The sequence below is a fragment of the Anopheles coluzzii genome, chromosome 3 (genome assembly GCF_943734685.1).
Source record: "Anopheles coluzzii chromosome 3, AcolN3, whole genome shotgun sequence".
In the NCBI taxonomy this organism is placed as follows: domain Eukaryota; kingdom Metazoa; phylum Arthropoda; class Insecta; order Diptera; family Culicidae; genus Anopheles; species Anopheles coluzzii.
In genome coordinates, this window is record NC_064671.1 from 13,146,519 (window position 1) to 13,170,683 (window position 24,165).

At 45.3% G+C, this 24,165-nt stretch overlaps 3 protein-coding genes and 1 non-coding gene across 4 annotated transcripts; 3 read left to right on the plus strand and 1 right to left on the minus strand.

The window, feature by feature from the left end:
- Positions 1-5,839: 5,839 nt before the first annotated feature.
- On the plus strand, positions 5,840-9,381 carry LOC120958010 (lysosomal alpha-mannosidase-like). Its single transcript, XM_040380533.2, has 5 exons — positions 5,840-6,130; positions 6,204-6,306; positions 6,378-6,985; positions 7,060-7,193; positions 7,251-9,381. The coding sequence occupies exons 1-5, from the start codon at positions 6,011-6,013 to the stop codon at positions 9,301-9,303; spliced, it is 3,018 nt and encodes a 1,005-aa protein (XP_040236467.2). The 5' UTR covers positions 5,840-6,010; the 3' UTR covers positions 9,304-9,381.
- A 1,285-nt stretch (positions 9,382-10,666) lies between these two features.
- Trnap-agg (transfer RNA proline (anticodon AGG)) lies at positions 10,667-10,738 on the plus strand. The gene has a single exon. It is a non-coding gene; the product is annotated as a tRNA-Pro (tRNA).
- Positions 10,739-12,295: 1,557 nt separating this feature from the next.
- On the plus strand, positions 12,296-17,591 carry LOC120955579 (lysosomal alpha-mannosidase-like). Its single transcript, XM_040376579.2, has 6 exons — positions 12,296-12,849; positions 13,818-13,920; positions 14,002-14,609; positions 15,003-15,136; positions 15,203-17,000; positions 17,074-17,591. Exons 1-6 carry the CDS (start codon positions 12,472-12,474, stop codon positions 17,518-17,520), a joined length of 3,468 nt encoding a protein of 1,155 aa, XP_040232513.2. The 5' UTR covers positions 12,296-12,471; the 3' UTR covers positions 17,521-17,591.
- A 12-nt stretch (positions 17,592-17,603) lies between these two features.
- On the minus strand, positions 17,604-22,744 carry LOC120955578 (cGMP-dependent protein kinase, isozyme 1). Its single transcript, XM_049610599.1, has 11 exons — positions 21,054-22,744; positions 20,666-20,887; positions 20,250-20,596; positions 19,885-20,165; positions 19,647-19,816; positions 19,389-19,491; positions 19,043-19,306; positions 18,477-18,928; positions 18,256-18,419; positions 18,007-18,192; positions 17,604-17,927 (listed from the first exon to the last, which is right to left on the minus strand). The coding sequence occupies exons 1-11, from the start codon at positions 22,518-22,520 to the stop codon at positions 17,765-17,767; spliced, it is 3,819 nt and encodes a 1,272-aa protein (XP_049466556.1). The 5' UTR covers positions 22,521-22,744; the 3' UTR covers positions 17,604-17,764.
- Positions 22,745-24,165: the final 1,421 nt, after the last annotated feature.

Consider the following 24,165-nt stretch of genomic DNA (forward strand, 5'->3'; position numbering starts at 1 on the left):
TGATCTGTTCTAACTATAAATTTTTGTCCATATACATAAGGTTTAAAATAATTAATTGCCCAATGTATAGCTGTAAGCTCTTTCTCGATAATTGGCTTATTCTTTTCCCCTGGTGTAAAACTTTTACTCGCAAATGCGACTGGCAAATCGTTTCCATCTGTTATTTGTGATAACACTGCACCACATGCCATATCCGATGCGTCTGTCGTAATTATGAATTGCTTTTTAAAATCTGGATATTGTAAAATTGTGGGTGAGAGTAAGCTTTGTTTCAATGTATCAAAAGCTGCTTGACATTCTGAAGTCCATGCAAACTTAACATTTTTCTTAATCAAATTATTAATTGGTTTAGCTATCTTAGCAAAATTCTGTACAAATTTACGATAATAATTACAAAATGCGACAAAACGTCTTGCTTCATCAACATTAGTAGGAATCGGGAAGTTTTTAATTGTGTCAAACTTCGCGTCGTCTGGATAAATTCCTTTATCTGTTATTTTATGTCCTAAGTACGTTACTTCTGTTTTGAAGAAACAACATTTTTCTGCATTTAGTTTAAGGTTATATTTTCTTAGCCTATCAAAAACTTTACCTAAATTACTGATATGATGCCGTGCACTGCATCCAGTAACTATAATATCATCTATATATACAAATGCTAGCTCTGGTGTTAAACCAGCCATAGCGATAGCCATCATTCTTTGGAAGCTGTTTGGGCTAATGTTGAGTCCAAATGGCATTCTTGTAAACTGATAGTGGCCTGTAGGTGTCGAAAAAGCTGTGTATTTTCTCGAATTTTTATCAAGTTTGATTTGATGAAACCCTGACATCAAATCCAATGTGCTGAAATATTTGGCTCTTCCTAGCTGATCTAGTATCGTGTCTATGCGAGGTAAAGGGAATTTGTCTGGTAAAATTTTCTTGTTTAACTGCCGAAAATCCACTACTAAACGCCATTTCTTTTTTCCTTCACCTGACTTCTTCGGTACTAATAGTATCGGTGAATTATATGATGAAACAGAATGTTCTATAATGTTATTTTTCAACATCTTTTCTACCTGTGATTGCATTTCCTCTGTTTGTGAATGTATTTGTTTATAATTTGGTATATAAGAAGGAATATTATCTTTTAATGAAATTTCCTGGGTATAAAAATTGTTAGTAGAGACCGGTTCATCTTCTAAACAAAATATATCCGAGAATTTTGTGATAAGGTTTTCTAACTCTTCTCTTGCTATTTGTGGAATATTTTCTATATGGATTTTGTTATGAATTTTCTGAATTCGTTCCTTAGATGTGTCCAGTTTCTTCTGTAATTGCTCATACTCTCTTAATGGTTCAACTTCTGGTGTATAAGATTTTATGTTAAAAGAAACATCTTTATCTGTGGTATTAATGAATTTGATATACTGATTACGTTTTGAGACTATTGTGTTTCCGCAAAATACCCCTGGTTGGATTTCTTGTGATAAGATGATTGAATCTTCTGTCAAGTTTGGTATACTTATTTTTCGTACTACTTCACTTCGTTTTGGTAAAATATAATTTCCGTTTACATTGTCTTCTATTGGGTGTGAAATCAATCCGTTTTCAGATGAGAAGTATATCATCCAATTAACATAATCAACAATACATCTGTGCTTTATAAAGTCTTTTCCTAATAGTCCGTCGGAAAAAATGGATTCTACATCTTCTATTATATGAAATTCGTGCATAATGGAATAATCGCCAAAGTGAATTGTTGTCATAGCAGTTCCTAGAGTCTCTGATTCATGATCACTAGAGCTTATCAAGGTTAATTTTTTTGATGTATTGATTTTACAACCTGGTTTTAATTTACTAGCTTTAAGTACGGATACGGTTGCTCCGGTATCTATGATGAGTGTGCTATAGATTTCCTTTGTAATTTCTATTTTTACTTTAACAAAATTATCTGCATCAGGATTTATGGTTAGTATTGGGTATTTTCCGATGCTTGAGGTTGCCCTAAAAAATTATTCTGTTCTTCGGCTGTTACTGTGTTATGAATAGGCGCTCGATTATTTTGCAAATTGCTATTATTTCTCTGATTGGATTGTACGTACTGATTTCTGTTGGAATTATTTTGTCGATTTGCGTGCTGATTTCTAGTGTTGTTAAAGTTGTTATTTCTGTAGTTATTATTGTTTCGGTTATTGTTATGTCCATATCTTGCGGGTGGGAACCTGGGTGGGTTTTGTGTCTGATACCTATTATTATTATTATTTGAGAATCTATTGTAATTGTTCCTTCCCTGGTAGTTGTTACCATACCCTCTATTGTTCCTAGTAGCGTTTGAATATAAAATTTTTGTCTGTTCATTCTTTCCTTTTTTCGTTCTGTCTTCTAGTTCCAATTTTACTGCTTGTTCTATTGCTTCATGCAGGGTTTCGAATTTGCTTGATCTCATTATTATTTTGGTTTCGCCATCCTTAAGTCCATAACTCAATGCGCTAATTCCAGACTTAGTTGCTTTTTTCCTGGCTACTTCTGGTGTTATTTCTTCCGCTATGTATGCTTCTTCAAGTTGCTGCGTTAGTTTTTCTATAATGCTTCCGAAATCTTCTATTGTTCCTGTCTGTTTCGTATTATCCATTTTGGATACTACTATTTCTGGTGTTACCTTTATGCTGCATCTGTCTTGTAGTTTGTTAACTATATCTTCTATTGATTTTGGGGCTTCTCCTACAACAATTCGCGCTTTACCTGTCAGACGTCCTAATACTAGCTCTATTATTGTTTCCCTATTCTCCGGCTTCACTATTTTCTTTAATACATTTAAATTTGACACCACACCTTTTAAATCTTTCTCATTACCATCATACTTTGATATGAGAGAAGTGGTGATTTTAATTAGTTCTATAATGTCAGCCATTTTTTCAGATTTAGTTTCTATCGTTATGTCGAACTGGTTTTCTGATAATGTTGTATTTAACGAATCTGGATGTCTTTCGAAATGTATTTTAATGCACTTATTTATTTCGTAATATAGGTGTCTACTTTTTTTAACTAAGGTTGTTAATATTTCGTCTTTAATGGATGATTCGTGCTTTCGTAGAAGCTCTTGTATTTCGTCATATAATTCCTTAGTGTTATTTCTTAGTGTGGTTAACGCGCAGAGCCTATAGCATTTGTTTAGCTGTCTAACCTGATCATACGTTCTATCTAGTATTTCTATTTTTTCTAACAGCTTTTGCATATTTATGCAGCTTCGTCCGTAAAAATTGCATGTGTACGGTACCTTTTTAAATACATTTGTTGTTGTTGCTGCTCACGGTGCTACGTTGTTCCCGGTGCTCGGTGAACTGCTGTCCGTTGGCCCAGGGATCTCTTCTTTCACCTGTCTGTCCGACAGTGAGCAACCGTCCATTCTTGCCTTATTCTTCTCGTCTTCCGCGTTGGGAACGGCTGTTCCAAACCATACCGCTGGTCACAGTGTTTTTACACGTTGAGGTAGGTTCTCATACGCGCATAATTGTTTTTCATAATCGCGGTCCATAGCTGCATTGGTGAACTTACGGTACTTTCCCACAGCCTTTACCTATTTTTGTGGGTCAAATAGCATATCACCTTTTTCGTATATCATTCATTCACTGTTCTCGATTCAATGTTTACGTTGCTACTTTGGTAGCGTAAGCACTTTTAAAGCGTGTTTTTGCGCTTGGTTACGAAGGTGTTTGTAACAAGTTTTCGCTATTTTAACAATGCACAGGGTGATTAGCAGCCCTAAAATAATGTTTAGTTTTAAATCCTGAGTCAGATGATATTCTGTATGAATATTCTGAGTTTGAACTATTGTGAGATCATGGACTCCTTTTATATTTGTTTCAGGTTTTGCAGCCTTGCCTCCCATTTTGAAAATGATTGGTTTTCACTCGTAGTTCACTATTGTTGGTAATTAATCACTTTCCAAGTCATTTCAGAAGCACTTGCGATTTTTATAAAACGTTTCCACTTTGCACTTTTTGTCCGTGTTTGAGGTTTCATTCGTCACTTTTTTTTTGCACATCCGAAGATTACAGTTTAAAAGTCACGGTCGCCATGTAATGTGTTTGATGACTGTTACGGTTGCCATGTGGTATGTTTTGAACTCGCGTTGGTCAGGGTGGCCTTCGTCATCGTTTGCCGAATTAAGTAGAACTGAAGTGGATACTGTTTCGAAGCGGACGTTCGACACTTGATCGTCCAGGCGATCATAGAAACCTTTAGGAGGTTTCCCTTACTGGAAACGTTGGAGTTTAGAGGCCTTACCTTGGGCAGGGGGACATATCTAAACTCTTTAAATGAGAACTCGATAGATGTAGGATGGGCATAGTCCTATCCTGACAGTCCGAACGAATCTGACCTGCCATGATCGGAGTTGGTTTTATTTATACTCTCTATTTTGTGTCAGTTATGCTGAATGTCAAGTTTTGAGTTTACATATGGTTGTGCTTATTATGTAAGGTCAGTTCTGGGTTCTGACGCTTACGCGGTGTTTTGTTTCCTACGCTTACGGTTCTGTTTGTACACACGAGGTACGGTGTCTCCGTTGGTTGCTATTATGCAATGTTATTGTTTTTACGCTTTACGCACTTGAAACGTTTTTGTGCTGGGTAATGTTTTTCTGCTGTTTTCGCACCTACGGGGCTGTGTGCGGGTTGTGTGTTTTAAGTGTTTTTGGACAAGGGTTTTTCTGCTGACTTACAATTCCTGGCGTAAGGTTATTTATGTGGTTTGGGTTGTGTTAATTTCTTGAGTGGTTATTTTATCCTTTTTTTGTGTGTTGTGTGGTGTTGACAATTTGTGTTTATTAAGTGTGATGAGAATTGCGTGTGAATTGATTATAGACAGTATAGCATGTGCATGTGCATGCTACAAATGGAAGGAAGATTCAATACGTTTAGATTATGGACAGAAGCAAAACAAGAATACCAATAGAACTGTTATTGAAAACAAATTCATTGTCGAACTGAAACCGATGGAGATTAGAACTTTTGTTATTCGGCTAGAGAAGAAAAAATAAAAAGAAAGTTTCGGAAAATTGTTCAGAAAATGGATTGTTTTAAATAAAGTCAAAAATATAACACCTTCATTGAATTGCGCTACTATTTTTATGACTTTTTATTGTAAGTTTTCGATTCAGGCTTAAATTTATTAATTTTATTTTTTTATTCATAAAGAACGGTCCAAAAAGACCGTATTGATGTTTTTTTTCTATTTAAAATGGTACAAATGCTACTGGTAAAATGCTTCTTATCTATTTAAAATGGTATAAAGGAGATCAATATGCTCATTACATTTTGTGCTATCTATCAGTTTATTAAAGTTTCACCATCAAAACAAAGATGATAAAAAATACCTACCAGTTCCTAACTACTGATAACGATGATATAACTTATCTGGCGTAATAGATGCAAAATCATTCCCATCCAAACATACACAATGATTGTACCCTTTTCGTTGGTTTCAATATGCAGATGCAAACATCATCTCTTGTCCGAAAATATATCCAACACTGGTGACAGCTGTATGCTAATGCCAATCAATCAACAACTCCCCAAAATCAGCGGGTAAAACTCGGCAGCTTCCCATTATCTACATACGCTCCCAGGGTCCGGTACCGTGGCTTACAGCGCTCGGTGGGGTGTCGTTGTCAATTACTATCTCCCCAATCGTGATACTGCGAACGGCAACAATCACTGGGATTCTAAATGAATTGATGCTTGCTGTACCATGCTTGGGTGTATGTGTTCGTTGGCAGCTTTGTTTACGTTATTCCAGAACCATAACGCGCGAGCGATAACGACTCGGACCTCCCCTGTGCTGAGCTTTATAAATTAAAAACCTCACCAAAGCCGACCGCAAACGGCAAGTGAACGTTCAGGAGGTGTGCTCGCCGTTGAAATTTAGCACTCAAGTGTTTGTGTTCTAACCATCGGTTTCAGCTTTCTACTTTGTTAGTAGCAAGTTCTACATTCTCTAACCACATGAGTCAGTAAAGAGCGGCACGATGGCTAGCCGGTGTTTGCTGTTACCTTTGTTGATTGTGTTTGCTGTTATTTTTGCTGCCAGTGCAAACCCGGCCTGGCATAAGAGTGGTCATCGCAAGCACCATGGCTGTGGCTATGAGGTACATAAAGTGATAAAGAGAAATGCCTTGAAAATGGTTAAAGTTCTAATAAACTTCTTTCATTCTATGATAGGCTTGTCCCGAACCAAAGGAGGGTATGATCAATGTTCATCTGGTGCCGCACAGTCACGACGATGTTGGCTGGCTCAAGACAGTCGATCAGTATTACTATGGCAGTTAGTATCTCGTGCTTTGGTGAAACCATCGGGTGAAAAGAAAAGATTTTATATATTCTTTTGTGTTCCAGGTCGCAACAATATTCAGAAAGCGGGAGTACAGTACATTCTCGATTCGGTTGTGCATGAGCTGCTGAAAGATCCTAGCCGTCGCTTCATTTACGTTGAGTCGGCATTCTTCCAGAAATGGTACCTGGAGCAAACACCGGAGATGCAGCAGCAGGTCCATATGCTTGTGGAGGAGGGACGCTTGGAGTTTATCGGTGGCGCGTGGAGCATGAACGACGAAGCCGCCGTTCATTATCAGAGTGTCGTTGATCAGTTTACGTGGGGTTTGCGGTTCTTGAACGATACGTTCGGTGAGTGTGGACGTCCACGCATCGGTTGGCAGATCGATCCGTTCGGACATTCGCGCGAGCAGGCGTCCCTGTTCGCCCAGATGGGGTACGATGGGCTGTTCTTTGCTCGGCTCGACTACCAGGATAAGAACAATCGCATGCAGACGCGCACGCCGGAAATGATCTGGCATACTAGCAGCAGCTTGGAGGAGAACGAGCTATTTACCAGCGTACTGTACAACCATTACTCCGCTCCACCGGGCTACTGTTTTGATGTGTTGTGTAACGACGACCCGATGATTGATGATCAGGAGAGTACTGATTACAATGTGAAAGCAAGGGTAAGATATATCGAATGCTATTGTGTTTTAGAGGCTTTGCTGGAAAATTGCATGCTTATCTTGTTCCATTTCAGATTGATACGTTTATCGCTTGGCTAGAGAAGATGGCAGGATCCTATCGTACGAACAACTTGATCCTTACCATGGGTGATGATTTCAACTACATGAATGCCGTAATGAACTTTAAAAATATGGACAAACTCATCAAGTAAGACGTTTGAGAAGGACGTTAATTGTATAGTGTCTAAACATGTCATGTTTTTAGGTACACAAACGAACGGCAATCTGAGGGATCCAAGATCAATGCGTTCTACTCGACACCTTCTTGCTATGTAAAGGCTGTCCATGGTGCAGATATCGAGTGGCCTACCAAGTCGGATGACTTCTTCCCCTACGAATCTGATTATCATTCATTCTGGACGGGTTACTTCACCTCCCGACCTACCCAGAAGCGCTACGAACGTGAAGGAAACCATTTCCTGCAAGTTTGCAAACAACTTTCCGCTATAGCTCCAATGAAAGAATCGTTCTACGAGTCCCATCTGACTGCACTTCGCGAGGTGATGGGAGTGATGCAGCATCATGATGCGATCACTGGCACTGAGAAGCAACACGTCGCGGACGACTATGCTCGCATGCTGTACGAAGCTTTTGAGGCCTGCAGTGCCAACACTCGCTCTGCACTGAACCAACTGACTGGTGAACGAGATAGCTTCAAGTTTGACTGGGGATACTGTAAGCAAGCGAACGTGAGCGCTTGTGCAATGACCGAAAGCTCGGATAACCTGGTGGTTCTACTGTACAACCCACTGGGTCACAGCTCGAATGATTTCGTGCGACTACCGGTAAAGGAAGGCAACTATCTGGTACGGAACGATCGTGGCCAAACGGTACGATCGACGTTGATTCCGATTCCGGGCTCGGTTATAGATCTCCCGTTCCGAGAGAGCGAGGCCACCCATGAGCTTGTGTTCCAAGGAGAACAGGTCGCTCCCGTCGGCTACAAGTCGTACTACGTGTCGAAGGAAGAGTCGAAGAGCTCGTCGTCCGCTGCAGTAATGCGTCAGGAGGATAATGTGAGCATAGGGAACGATCATTTGACGGTTCATTTCGACGAGAACGGCTTCATGAGCCAGATCACGATTGATGGAGAAACTCATCCGCTGAAGCAGAACTTCTTGTATTATGAAGGAGCGTATGGAAATAACGAGGAGTTCCGTAACCGCTCTTCTGGGGCGTACATCTTCCGTCCGAACGGAACCGAGAAGGCCGTGACCGATGTTGTGGAGATTCAGGTGGTGAAGAGTGATCTGGTGCAGGAGGTGCATCAAATATTCAACGAGTGGATCAGCCAGGTGATTCGAGTGTATGCCGGACAGGAACATGTGGAGCTAGAATGGCTGGTGGGTCCGATCCCGATCGACGATAGCAAGGGTAAGGAAATAATCTCTCGCTTTGAGTCGGACATCAAGAGTGAAGGGACGTTCTGGACGGACTCGAACGGACGAGAAATGCTTCGCCGTGTGCGAAACTATCGTGAAACATGGGAGCTGGATCTGGTGGAACCAGTGGCTGGCAATTACTATCCAATTACTGCCAAGATTGCCGTAGAAGATGATCATTCACGTATGGCAGTGCTGAACGACCGTGCACAGGGTGGCTCCAGTCTGGTAGATGGTCAGCTCGAACTGATGGTTCATCGCCGACTGCTTCGCGATGACGCATTCGGTGTGGGCGAAGCCCTCAATGAAACACAGTACGGTGCAGGAATAGTGGCACGCGGCAAGCATTGGCTCTTCTTTGGCTCGTCCCAAAAAGCAGTCAGCCCTACACTGCAGGCAAAGGAACGATTCCTGCAGAACAAAGTGCTGCTGCCAAGCTGGCCATTCGTCAGTGCCGTTGATAATGTGCTGACCTATGACGATTACCTTTCGAACTTCCGCAACATCTACTCGGCTATCGCCCAGCAGCTACCACCGAACGTAAATTTGCTCACGCTTGAACCTTGGAAGGATGGTACGGTGCTCGTGCGTTTGGAACACTTGTTTGAAAGGAATGAAGATCCCGTCTATTCTCAAGCGGTGCGCATCAACGTGCGAAGCGTATTGTTTGCGCTGAATATTGAAAGCATTCACGAAACTACGCTTGCTGCGAATCAGTGGAAAGCAGACTCGAAACGATTGCAGTTCAACACGGAGTCGACGGCAAATGAAGCCTCACCGAAGGATCAGGTTGAACGAGTGGCGCAGGACAGCACGGACTTTGATATCGAGCTGCAGCCAATGGAGATCCGAACATTTATAGTAAAACGACGATAATCATGATATGTAAATGGATAGTAAATGGAGTAAGAGTTGTGAAAATGATATAAGAGTTAATAAAAATTCCAAAAGATATTTAATTGTTTAGTTTTTTTTTATGAGCATGAATTTTGTGATACAAATTAAGATTAAAAACAAGGCATATTTATTGATTCACACTACTGTTATTATTATTTTATTTCGTTCTATTGGTGAGTATATATTTTTTAGATGACTTTAGGATAGAATACATTTAAGTTATTTATCAGTTTGTAAAAGCATTAAGTATTTTAACTTGTTTCGAGAAGAATGCTGTTATTGATGAAATAGACAATATTGCTAACCAATTCAATCATTGATTTATCCTTTATTCCACTTTTTATTGAACAAGTTCATAGATAAAAGTCATGTGTGATCAAAAAATGTATAACAATGACCTACAATTGATCCGAAAAGTATTCGTCTGGTTTGATATATTCCATAAAAAGGGCAAATTAGGCGTGCGTTACATTTTGAATATTAATATTAAAAATCAGGATTTACCAGTCGAATATATAAGAATATGCAATGTGTGTTTTTTATTGTACAAGCAAAGTAGTGTTAACACAATAATAAGTCTATAGAAATAGTTAAACATTTGTAGTAACGTAGTTTATTAGTATTCATTATTATTTATTGTCTTGTAACAATCGCGTCGTTAAATCGTCCGTTTGTGTTAAACATATAAAGCGATTAATGTGTTTAACCCCAATGTACTTCTACTTCAGTACGCAATACAAAAAACAAGATAAGTAAAAAATTCAGTGCAAAGCACAAAAATATCAATTTCAACTCTATTTAACCGTCTATCAACTGTTTCTAAAATTCGAATTCAATGTTATTCTTTGCGCAATGGAAGCTCCATCAAACTGAATGATAAATAATTTAAGATAACGATCACACATTACCATATTAATCCCTACCTGCGTTCTACCCAATCTCGTCCTATTGTCATGAACCTGTCACTAAATTCAGGTCAGTAGTACAAAATAGTTCCCATGGAAGATATTCTCCATTAATAACTTCTGCTGTTATGCAATACGGTGTACTATCTAAGAAGTATTTATGACGTTTGATTACTTCACACTGTTGACAAGTTAAGCCCACGCTTCAAAAATCATCCCCCGCGAACTTGCGATCTAATTGGGGCACTCAATAATAATAATAATAATAATAATAATAATAATAAAAACAAATATAGTTCCATCAAGATATCACTTTCGATTGCGTGCCAAGTGAAGCGAGCGCGATAAGAAAATCTGAGTAGGCGCGTCCAGCAAGCTGTTGCCGTGCGCAAGTAAATGGCGAACACGATTTTTACCAATCACGGCATCATACAACGGGCTCGTTGGTCTAGGGGTATGATTTTCGCTTAGGGTGCGAGAGGTCCCGGGTTCAAATCCCGGACGAGCCCACCCCCTGCACTGGAAACAGTGGGACCACACCACTGTGGAAGGAGAAAGCCTTTTTTTATAAGTACCATACCTCTTCTACCAAAGTATCAAAATGGAGTGAATAGTTGTGTTTGTGTTGCGATGCAGATTATCGATAAGAGTATCATTACTCCTTGTAATTAATTTACGGAACCGCCCTTAAAAGGAACTAAACCAAGTGGTTGTTTTGTTGTAAAGAGTGGCTTTAAGTTATCTAAGTGGGAAATTGAATCGGTAAGTAAAGTAGGTGCCACTACTTCTGTGGTGTGTCTTATCGCTCATTGGCGTTAGGTTACAAGTGGTCGTTAGATGTTTTTAGCTTGTTCACTTCGAGTGGCTACTTTTGCCCTATTTAATTTCTATTATTTAATCGCTCTCTACTGGATCATTTTCTTGTCCCTCTCGCCCTATCACTCCATGAAAGCCGAGCGTTAATACACGTTGATTGTTTCAAAGGTGAAATTGTTGCAAAAAGAAATTAAACGAACTTAAATTAAAAAATACACACACTGTACTTTCTGCAACAATTTTCGAGCGCTCTGGTGTGTGGCACAGTTATGCTGTTGTGCGGTATGTATTTGATGTAGCGAAAAGAAAGGTGCAAACCCAATTCCGATCGCCTACGATCGGCCGCTTCTGCTCTCTAAGCGATGATTTGGGGATCAATTTTGGTGGCCGGATCGAAATTTCCCACCACGGCATGCGTTGGCCAGCGGTGGTCACCTTCACTTTTCTCGGCCCCCGGTACAAAGGCCCAGAAAGCAAAAATCGAAAAACCACAAAACAGCATACGTTGTAGCATGTACCGGTGGGGAAGCAGGCACACAACACACACTCACATACGCTTGGTATCAATTTCGCTTTCATCTGCTCTCGGGCAATTACGGCCATCAGAGGTGGTCCGTTCCACCCTCGAGGGGGTGAAAAGGAAATGAAACGAAACTAAAGCAACGGGCGGCCCAAAAAACCAAACGAAAAGGAAAAGATTAATGCTGTACGCGTATTAAATGCAGCGCGGATTCGGCGGATCGTAGGAGAGTCGGTCGAAAGTAAGACGGAAGAAGGTTGTTTTTGTGTGTGTGCCCGGGTTCTCAACATATGATCAAGAAGCGGAGCAGGTCATCATTGAGATTCAGTGTCAGTGTCAGTCTGTGCGGGGTGAGGGGTTGGCGTTTCAACCCTCCCCAGGGGGAAACCTTTGGGGTGATCAGATGCGGGAGAAATGGGGAGAGTTCATTCGTTATGGAGTTGGAACTCAGGCTAATTTCTCGTAACTGAGCTTAAGGTACGCACTTCGCAGAGATTAAGAAAAGTGTTTTGCTACTCTGATAATAATTGCGCTTTAAAAGTTAAAATAAAAGGTTTAATTAATAAATGTACACAACATACTAAATCATTCTCAAAACAAAATCCCAACTCTTGAGCGTTTGAGCTGCGCCACTCTCCTCTCACTGACTTTTAGTTCATTCGGCTCAACAGAAAAGTGAGTGAGTGTGCCCGGCGCGGCTATCGCAATTCACTCCAGACCTCCAGGCCAGCATCCACGGACGCGAATGGTCATTCGGCCGCGAGTAACAGCCTCGAACGGACGTGTGGTGGTGTGTCGATCAGTGTGCGCGATCGTAAACCGTGAAGAGTGAAAACAGGTTTCCTCCCCAGCCTAACCTGATCTCGGGCCAGCGGCATAAATCGAGTGTTCCCGGTTTTGTTGTGTATGCAGACGGCGCACGGTGCACCAAATCCGGTAGCAAGTGTAATCGGGCGCACACACAACAGCAAGCAAACGAGTGATTTTTCCCAATGCAAAGCTCTGCATAATTCCGGTATCGGATTGAGGACTGCGTGTGCTCACAATTGTTCCACCGTTTGGTTGCATCCGCGGGTGATCATTATGCTTGTCGTCGGTCGAGTGTCCGTACCGTTGGCGTCGGTCGTGGTCGTGCTGGTGGTGTTGGTTGGTGTAACGTTTAACCTGCAGCCAGTGTCGGCCGGCCCCTGGCGGCGGAATGGTAACGCGCTGCCCCGGCGAGTGGCGGAAAGTGATGAGTATTTAGAATTTGGCCGCAAGCTAAAGCAATCGTGCGGATATGAGGTGAGTGAACTGATGGTTGGGGGAATGTAAACCACTGATTTGATTCCCTACAAACTACTGAATTGGTTGAGTGTTTGCTGCGGAGTTGAACTTTCTTATCAGTGTTTGTAATTTTCGTAAAAATAGCAACATTGGATTTCTGTATTACTTCGCAGGCAAATCAGTCCATCATCAGTCAGTTTGATTTTTGTAGGGCAACAAAGCGCGAAAATACGCATGGATATATTGAAACAAGGTGTTTAAATGTATAACAACAAATGAGTTGATGAACGGCATTTAATGAAAAATTATTTGATATTTTATGGTTAAAAAGCAAAACTGGCCAAAAGTCACTTCTATGGTCATATATTAATGAATATTTAAAGCAAGCTTTCAAGCTCATATATAGCTGAGATGTTGTTGAATAGTTCTCATATACTAAAAATGACTGTGGGAAAAATATAGGAAATATTTGTTGAAAATATAGTTTTTCAAACTCTAGTAACTGTTTTACCAATTTTGAACTTTTCTATGTATTTTGTGTTTTAAACCAGTTACCTTAATAACACTTAATATTATTCAAAATCTTATTTGATAAAGTTTAGTATGGTTTTGTCTCTTTTACGACATTTTTGTTTCAAACAACAAGTTGCCCATGTCTAGGAAACTGTAAAATACAATTTTAATGTAATGGTTGTAATAAAAAGCGAACAGCACGTTGTGTGAGTGCTCTCTCAGCGCTGTTTTGTTTATGTTTAGCTTTCAGACGATAAGGTAACACATTTTAACCGATGAATTGTTGACGACTCAAATCGTACGAGCGTTAGCCAAGGGGGAGAAATCGCTTTGATTTGTAACGCTGTTTTTGAACAGTTTTCGCCCGCTTTTCACTTCCTTCCTGAACTGTGGAACAATAAACAGTGCTTTGTAGACGAAGGCACATTATTTATTTACTTGCTTTCCCTACCTAACTCATTCCCTACTTCCAGTCATGCCCGAAACCGAAGAAAAATATGCTTAATGTGCATTTGGTGCCCCACACGCACGATGACGTCGGGTGGCTAAAGACGGTCGACCAGTACTATTATGGCAGTAAGTGTTTTCCTCGGTGCTGCAAAACAACACAATTTAACCCGGCTCGCGCGCGCGCGGTTCATTGTATACCAACGCTAGGCAAGACCACGATCCAGAAGGCGGGCGTACAGTACATTCTCGACTCGGTCATCCAATCGCTGCTGAGCGATCCGGAGCGCAAGTTCATCTACGTCGAGTCGGCCTTCTTCTTCAAGTGGTACGATGAACAGACGGCGGAACTGCAGCAGCAAGTGCGCATGCTGGTGAACGAGGGGCGGCTGGAGTTTATCGGTGGCGCCTGGAGCATGAACGATGAGGCGGCCGCACACTACCACAGCATTGTGGATCAGTTTACCTGGGGTTTGGCCAAGCTGAACGATACGTTCGGGGAGTGCGGTCGGCCACGCATCGGTTGGCAGATCGATCCGTTCGGCCATTCGCGCGAGCAGGCGTCCCTGTTCGCCCAGATGGGGTACGATGGGCTGTTCTTTGGGCGGCTCGACTATCAGGACAAGCGCGAACGGATGACGCACAAGCGGGCGGAAATGATCTGGAAGACGAGCGATAACCTGGCCGATGGGGACCTGTTTACGGGCGTGCTGTACAACCTGTACCAAGCGCCGCCCGGCTTCTGCTTCGACATACTCTGCTCGGACGAACCGTTCATGGACAGCCCCTACTCGGCGGAGAACAATGTGAAGGCAAAGGTGAGATAGAGTTCAGGGCGGTTCTTTCGGTTCATTACGATAAGATACTAATCTCTCATAAACCTGCATTCATATGGGTCTTCAGTGATTTGTATCAGGTATCGAACCTCTATGAATAAATTTGTAAATCTCTAGGAACTCTTAAATTTCTGAAAAATCATATGATTTTTCAAAAATTTATGAAATAATAGTACTTGAAGTGCATCTTCAGGATTTTGGTAATATTAAAAGATTAATGCAATTCTAAAGACTTATCTATCTCTAAAGAATGATTTATACAGTTCTTAAATCTTAAAGTTTAGGTTCATTGATTCACTTCAATGATTCATTCTGATTCATAACTCTGCAATAGAGTAACCCATCTTTATTTTCTTAATGTACATTGCTTTGTAGGTTGAAAAGTTCCTATACTACGTGAATCTTCAGGCCGAGAGTTATCGGACGAACAATATCCTGCTGACGATGGGCGGTGACTTTACGTACATGGATGCGAACGTGTACTTCAAAAATATGGACAAATTGATCAAGTAAGTGTATAAGGAATTTGATTGAAACATCTCTTTATTAACTTCTTCTGTCCTCTTCATTCCCAGATACACCAACGCACTGCAATCGAACGGATCGAACGTGAACGTATTCTACTCGACGCCCTCCTGCTACCTGAAGGCCCTGCACGACGTCGGCATTACCTGGCCCACTAAGTCGGACGATTTCTTCCCGTATGCCTCCGATCCGCACTCCTTCTGGACCGGATACTACACCTCCCGGCCCACGAGCAAACGGTTCGAGCGCGTCGGCAATCATTTCCTGCAGGTGTGCAAACAGCTAACCGCCCTGGCACCATTCCGACAGACCCACATGGAACCGCACCTGAACATGCTGCGAGAAGCGATGGGTGTGATGCAGCATCATGATGCTATTACTGGAACCGAGAAGCAGCACGTCGCGAATGATTACGCCCGAATGCTGAACCGTGCGGTAAGAGCGTGCGGTGCGAATACGAAAGCCGCCCTCAACCAGATCGTTGATCCGAAGTACAAACGATCGGCACGGTCTGGTGGATTGCCGTTCGAGCATCCTACCACGGACTATCCGCAGTACACGTTTGCGTTCGAGTCGTGCCATCTGCTGAATGTGAGCAAGTGTGAGCTTACGGAGACGAAGGATAGCTTCACGGTCACGCTGTACAATCCGCTGGCCCACGCGGGACACGAATACGTCCGGCTGCCCGTCACCGGCGGTAGATACATCGTGCGGGACTATCGCAATGTAGAAGTTTCCTCGCAAATCGTGCCAATTCCACAGTCGGTGCTTAATCTAAGCTATCGCTTCAGCAATGCAACGTCGGAGCTGGTGTTTTTGGCGAACGAGCTGCCACCGCTCGGATTTAAATCGTATTTTGTTACGCGTGCCATTGATTCGTTGGATGATTTTCTCCATGAAGCGCCTGCACCAGCAATCCCACCGGCTGCAGACCAAATGCTGGTAAAGCAACAGGAAACAGCCCAGTGGCATTCGCAGGAAGTTACCATCGGCAACAAGTATCTGAACGTTTCGTTCGATAGTAACGGCTTCCTCAGCACGATCACGATCGATGGCGTTACGAATCGGTTGCGCCAGACGTTCGTCTACTACGAGGGTGCTCTCGGTAACAATGAGGAGTTCCGCAACCGTTCGTCCGGTGCGTACATCTTCCGGCCGAATGGAACCGAGAAAACGGTCACAGAAAATGTGCAACTTAAGGTGGTTAAGGGCGGAACGGTGCAGGAAGTACACCAAGTGTTTAACGAGTGGATCAGCCAGGTCGTGCGGGTGTACGCCGACGAGAGCCACGTTGAGTTCGAGTGGATGGTAGGTCCCATTCCGGTCGAGGACGGTATGGGTAAGGAGATTGTTTCACGCTTTTACACCGCGGCCCAATCGAGCGGCGTGTTCTGGACGGATGCAAACGGTCGCGAGATGATGCGGCGTGTGCGCAACCACCGGGACACGTGGAATGTGGATTTGGAGGAGAAGATATCCGGCAACTATTACCCGGTGACGGCGAAGATTGCGCTGGAAGATGAGAACCTCCGGCTGGCGGTGTTGAACGACCGTGCCCAGGGTGGATCGAGCCTGGAGGATGGATCGCTCGAGCTGATGGTACACCGGCGGCTGCTGCATGACGATGCGTTCGGTGTGGAGGAAGCGCTGAACGAGAAGGCGTTCGGGCAGGGACTGGTTGCCCGCGGGAAGCATTGGGTCGTTTTTGGGGCGAAGAAACCGACCAGCCCGACACCGGAGGCGAGGGAGCGCTTCCTGCAGAACCGGGTGCTGCTACCGAACTGGCTATTTTTCAGCGACGTCGGGGAGGTTAAGTACGAGGACTGGCAGAAGCAGTACACCAATATTGTACGTATTTAAGTCTCATATTCTCTGTCAACTGCCAGGAGTCATATTTTAACATTATTTTCCTTTTCTCCAGTACTCTGCTCTATCGCTTTCGCTACCCCTGAATGTACATCTGCTAACGTTCGAACCGTGGAAGGAGAACAGCATCCTTGTGCGCTTCGAGCATCTGCTGGAGAAGGGTGAGGACCCAATGTACTCCAAACCGGTACGGTTCAACATTCAGGATGTGTTCCGCCAGTTTTCGATTGAGGAGGTGCGCGAGATGACACTTGCCGCTAATCAGCTGCGGGAGGATTCAACAAGACTGAAGTTCAAACCCGACCCATCGTACATCATGTACAGCTCCATTAAGCGGGACGTGTCGACGCCACTTCCTTCCCCTTCGCCACCGAACGTAGTCGCGGGAAGGTCACCGCTGATGGACGAACTGTCCCACAACGTGGCGGACGATGGGTTCGAAATTATGCTCAAACCGATGGAGATCCGTACGTTCGTGTTTCAGCTAGAGTACAAGCCATAGGTAGCTAGTAGTGTGCAAAGACTTTCGTTTTAATTTAGAGTAGTATAAATAAAACGCATTATACCGTTGAATCAGTGTGTTTGTTGTGTGCGTTCTGTGTGTTTTTTTTTTTACTTTAATGCATCTTAACGCTATAAAAACAACGTTTAACCAACTTATTGCTAGGCATGTATTATTGCAGATTATTCGTATCACTACTACCCGAACGGTTGCTGATATGGTGGCGTTAGCGCCCAAGAAGCTCTCAGAAATCGGCATCCCACCCGGACAGCTCGTCCGGCGGAATGTCTAAGTCTTTGGGGAAGATATCGAAGTTGGACATGTCCAGCGGTCCCAGCAGGTTCGGCTGCAGTGGGGATTTAAGTGTGAGCGCGATCAAACCATCCCAGTCGAAACCCTGGAACCATCTGTGGAGGGGAAAGCGGATTTGTCCATCAATTGAAGGTGGTCTGAAGATAAATTGTATCCAACAGAATGATAGTTTACTTGTGCTTTTTGATGTCCTGTACGCCACCGCGCTGGTAACCCAACCGCTCCGATGGGACATCTCGGCAGAGTCGTTTGATAAGGCTGACGGCGGCACGGGACATGTGCTTGGGGAAGTTTACCATGTCGATGCCCTTCAGTATGATATTGTACGTTTTCATGGGATCTGCTGCAGTAAAGGGTGGGCTGGAATGGAATTATGGAATGTTAATTTGGAGGTTGATTTTAAAACTTCAAACAGTTTCTTACATGCCAGTCAGCAACTCGTGTATCAGTATGCCCAATGCCCAGTAGTCGACGGATCGGTCGTGCCCTTTGTTGAGAATTATTTCCGGCGCCACGTACTCGGGCGTACCACAGAATGTCCACGTTTTGCTGCTATAGCCAATGAATTTGGAGAATCCAAAGTCAACCTAAAACAACAAGACCTCTTTAATATAGAGCAACGAATGGCGTGCTATGAACATTACCAATTTTGCATATCCCCGCGCATCCAGCAGCAGATTCTCCGGCTTCAAATCCCGATACACGATGCCCCGGGCGTGCAGAAAGTCAAACGCCTGCAGGACGCACGCCACGATAAACTTAGCCGTCGAGTCCTCGAACGTCACGCGATCGCGCAGGATCGTCCACACCTCACCGCCCATGCAAGCCTCCAGCAGCATGTACACGAACTTCGCATCCTTGTACGTGCGGTACAGCCGGCAGATGAACGGGCTCTGGCAGGCCAGCATAATCTTCCGCTCGCTGTACATGTGCTCCTGCTGTCGCGTGTCCACGATGTGCCGCTTCTTCATGCACTTCAGCGCGTACACCTTCGTATCACCGTTCCGCTCGAGCTTTACCAGCTCGACCCGACCGAACCCACCGACACCGAGCGTTCCCACCACCTCCAGGTCGGATAGATTCACATCCATTAGCTCTGTCGGGATGAAGGAAAGAAATTCAGCAATGTCGCAACATTATAATAACCCACTCACTACTTTGTAGTACCAACCAACCGGCGGTGGGGGGTTTTTTTAAAATAAATTCTCACCCGGTTGACACGATCCGAGCGATGGGTGAGTGTTCTCGAGATTGCGGAACGCAAGCACTCGCTCCTCGTCGCCGTAGTTTTTCTCCTGCAGTTCGCACAGGTCGCCGATGTGCTTGGTGAACGATTCGCGATCCAGCGTCAGACACTCGACACCGGGCGACATGGCAATAATGTTGGCCGTGCGCTTGTCCTCCCTAATGAGCGCCTGCTCGCCAAAGTACTCTCCACGGACGAGGATGCGTATCTCTTCCTCCACCGAGCGTCCTGCGAGGGGAAGGTGTGAACATAAAAATAACCTCCAACTTTATGGTGCGAAGGGGCCAAAGGCTACTTAGACAGTACGTACCGGGAAGCCGCTGAGTTACTTTTACCGTTCCTTGGCTAATTAAAAAGAACGTATCTCCAGCGGCACCTTGCCGTATGATGAATGCTCCAGCCGGATAGAATTCCTACCGAGAACGGGGAAACACGGTCGTATCATTAGTTTGGAGTGGGCTCTCTCGGTTTTATCACCACAACAACAAAGACAATTATAAATGACAAATATCGTAAGAACATGTTGGATTTGACTTTTGGAGACAATTCCATTCCTTTGCGCACTTACCACCTCCAAAACGTCAGCAATTTTTGTAAGGACATCGTTGCTGAGGTGCTTTAGCAGCGGTACCGACTTCAAAAAGTTCACGTTCTCCTCAATCCGCTGCATTCCGGTGCGCATCATTATCTGCTGGAACACTCGACGGTCCAGCACCCAGACGCGGGAATCACATAGCACTGAGTAGAAGAACAGGGACATTAAAATTGAATTCCCAAACTTCTATAACATCTTCAAGATCACCTACCTCGTATCGATGCCGTTCGCGTGCAGTTGTACAGTATGGCGAGCTCACCGAATGCCCTGCCCGGTCCCATCACCCCTAGCACCTTGCTATCCTTGATGACTTCAAACTCACCGGCCGCTGACACGTACAGATGCGATCCGGCCTCACCCTCGTGGATGACGTACTCACCCTTGCGAAACTCTCGGCTGTACATCGAATCGACGATCTCTCTTATCTGCAGCGAGTCGATATTTTTAAAGAAATCGTTCTCCATGATTGCGTCTTTGATCAGCTGCTTTGCACTGTGACGAGTGGGAGAAACATCGACACCGTAAGGAGATAAGATTAGGCATTCCCTCGTCCTCCGGATGGTTCCCAACACATACCTGAAATCTTTCTTGTACTTTGGTATCTTAATGTCGCTCGACTGGCTACCCATCAGGTCGCAGCTTTCGCCCGACACGCCCTGCTTCTTCATCGCCTGCAGCGTGATGCCCTTGACCGACTTCATCTGGTGCAGCTTGAAGCTGTTGCCGGATATGCCGAACAGTTCGGACAGCGGCTGACCGGCCATCGCGTAGTTGGCCTGTATGCTGGACAGCAGCTCACCCTCGGCCACATGCTGGCCCTTGTGCGACGGTGTGCCCGCCGGGCTGGTCAGCGTTAGCCGCTGCTGTCCCGATGGTATGCTCGTTTGCTCGAGACTGTTGATTGCCTTCTGCTGCAGTACACTCTGAATTACAGGGTGAAAAGATACGGTTAAATATAAGATCGCGGAGAAGATGATCGTGTACTTCATTACCTTCAGCTTGTCGATCTCACGCCGCAGCTTGTCGATCTCGTCATCGCGCGCCCTCAGCAGCCTGCGCAGACCAACGAGCTCCTCCTCCAGGCTGTTCGGTTCGGTACCGCTGATCGTCATTGAGCTGCCGTACGACTGCAAACTGTCACACTGACCGGTGAGCGATTTTCGCCGATCTTCGGTAAGCACTTTGCCCCAAAACTTTACCGAATTTTTGCGTATCTGTGGGGAAGAAATGATGATGTGGAGGATTAAACGACCAACTACGACGCACAAACAGGTTCTGGCGTACGGCAACAGTTGGTGCTAGTTAGCACCTACCCAAACAACCAAGAGCCCGTTAACTAACAAGCCGGATGCACAAGCTATGCTACCAGACGCTGCTTACCCGCTCCTTCACCGGCGTATCAATGTTCGGCACAATCTTGGAGGTTTTGCGCATGAGCAGCGACGACCCATTACCCATCGGACCGAGTATGCCGGACTGTATCAGGTACTCCTTCGCGGAGCAGTCGAACTTTGACGGTATGACCGGGCTGAGCAGCAGGGACGGTGGGCTCGGCGGGCTGTTCTCTGCGCTGATGCAGCTCGCAACGGCACCGGGCTGATGGTGGGCTGCCTCGCTCCGCCGGTGTGCCTCGCGCCCAGTGTCGAGCGAGACGCTAAGTTGATCGCTGCCACTGTCCACAAACAGCTGCCTGCCCTTCCGTGCCGGGATGGCGCACGCGCTGCTCACTTTGCCCGCACTGTTGCTGTTTGATTCAATTAGCACGCCGCGGCAATGTCCGGTCGTGTCAAGGGTACCACCAGTGTCGTTCACGGTGACGGCTGGTTGGTGTTGCTGTTGCTGTGGCGGTGGCGGCGAACTCACACTTTGCCGTCGCTCAAGATCCTCGAACGACCCAAGCGTAGGCAGAGCACCGATTTCAGTGTCCTGGCGCCGCGCTACTCCAGACCCAACTTCCTCGACGCTGGACGCGTTCGAAAAGGACGCCCCAAACGGTTCACTGCCTTCCGCTAGTCCCGGGTAGCTTGTGCAGCTTCTTTGCTTGAACACAACTTTCGCTGCACCGCCACGCACCGGTTCCGACTGGGGCGAAGGGGACTGGATTTGAGCCGCACCGCCAGTCTCGTCACCGATCGGGCCAAGCTTTTGCAGGACAAACTCCGGATGGAAGGCGTACCCGGTGCCGATGGTCGGTGTCGAGTAGCGCTTGGAATGTGCCGTTGCCGTGTGCAGAATTTCGTAGTCCCCGTTGGCGGTTTGTGCCGTCGGGACAAGGGCACGGTTGGGGTGGGACTTCCTCACCGAGGCATCGTGGGGAACGGCCGCACCGCTGTACACCGTCGTCGGGCTGTCCGGGTGTATGAACGGGGGCTTATCGGTCCGGGGGCGAATCCTTCGAATGTCCTTATCGGACAGCGAAATAGGTCGCGTCGGCACTGGCGGACGGGGTGGGCTGGAACTCCAGGCAGGATCACTGTGACGTTGCTGGTCGTTCGGTTGCGTGCCGTCACCGGGCTCTACGGTGCAGCCACACTGTACGTACAGGCTGCCACAAGTGTTGGACTTCCGAAACCACGCACGGTGCGACGTCGGCGACTGCGGATGAACTGATTTCTCGCCCGGTGCCTGGCGCTGGTCGACCACCTCGCACAGTGACGTGACCGGATTGACGACGCTCGCTTCGGCGACCGACTGGGGCGGTGTTGGCTGTGTTGGTGACGACCGGACGACCACCGTACCGCTGCTGGCCGTAGCGCCGATTGCTGATGGTGGTAGTGGGCCGCCCATCGTGGCCACCAGTTTTCTATTATCACCTAGCTGTATATTTTCCCTCTTAATCGTTTCCATCACACCCCGCGGCCGAACTTACTACGACCACTACTCTCGCCTATTGCGTTTCGCGGTGCTGCCCGATTGTGCTACTTTAATCGGGCGACCTTGCCTTCCCACCTTGTGCCAACAGCGAAGGGGCACGCGGAGGTGGACGCAACCTCAGGGTTAATGGGTTACTGGATGTTAGGGTCACGCTCGCTGTGGGTCAAACACTTTGAAACAAACCTCGGACCCGAGACCTGAAAGCAGAAAGCAAACGAAATTACAAAATTATATTTAATTAGTACAAAATGATGATTGAGCGGAATTTCACTTTCGGTGGACGCGGTTGTATCCTCCCGGGAGAGATACTATCTGCTGTGCAAAACAAAAAAAAAACTGAAGGACCCGCGTTGATGTGAGTCAGGGCACTCGAGCGAGTGGTTGCGATATCGAGAGGCGTTAATTTAATATTTACCATCATGCCTGCAAACACCTATCCCGGTGTGAGCGTACCGCCGTTTCCGACTGGCGGGAGTTAATGATATTTCCCTGTAACGGACTAATTGAGTGTTTGTTTGGTGGTCATATTTCACCACGCGCTGTGATACTGGCTGCATATGAGAAATATAGTTGACTGCGTACCCAGTTCGTGGTTTCTTCGGAATATTAAAGGTATGCAAAATAGTAAACAGACCGATTATGAATGCATCGGTGGGGATAGTCATTCTTGGAAAGGTCAAGAAAGGTGAATGGCAACAAAGAATGCATTCTACCAATACTGTCTGGTCTTGTTTGGTATCTGCTGTTTGCTGATCTTCTTGGAGGAGGTGTTGACGATCACTGAACGGGGGCATGATCTCTCTAGTTGCCTCGTGTAACCGCTCGAGACTAGCCAAACTAGTGAAAAAGGTTATTTCGTGACGATGACTTTGAATGCTTTTGTTGTGTCGAGCATCTTTCAGATACAGCTTCCTCTATTGACACATCGGTTAGCAAGAGATTAGAATAGAATTTGCATTACAGAACCGGCTCGCCGAAAAAAAAGATGACAAGATTAGAAGATGGTCGTTAGTAGCTGAGAGGAAACCGAATATATCAAGCATGTTTGCTTAGCACGCTTTTTTATCATTGTTGTCGTTGTGCTTTAATAACTAACACCGATATCCGGATTGTTGTGAATAGTTTGCAAATGTCTTGGTGGCTTCACCTATTCACGCCTCAAATTCACATGCACGCTAATACAGATAACCGGCTCGCTAACTGTAGGCGCTCTGAGCGTACTCGGGGGGGAAGCCAGCAGCGTCTGCTAAAAGGTAAACAACGCACTGGCCAGCTATGGCGTTTGCCATATCAGCAAGGTGCTAATGAACGGTAAGCAAAACCCAGCTCAGTGCCCCCGGGTTCCATCCGCGGCGAGGGGACAGCGGACCAAAATCATCCCAATGAATTTGTCAATAAATGTAACGTCCGATGATTAAGCGAAACACACGCTTCCCGTAGGTGGATGCTTTTTCGTAACGGTTTAGTAATATTTATTTGTCTAATATACATCGTTTACCAGTTAACGTGATTGTATCTTAATCAAGCGCACGTTTGCTCACCGGCTACAAATGCGTTAACAACGTGCAATCATTTGGGAAAGGGGTACGATGTGGAAGGAACAACGTTGAAATTAGTA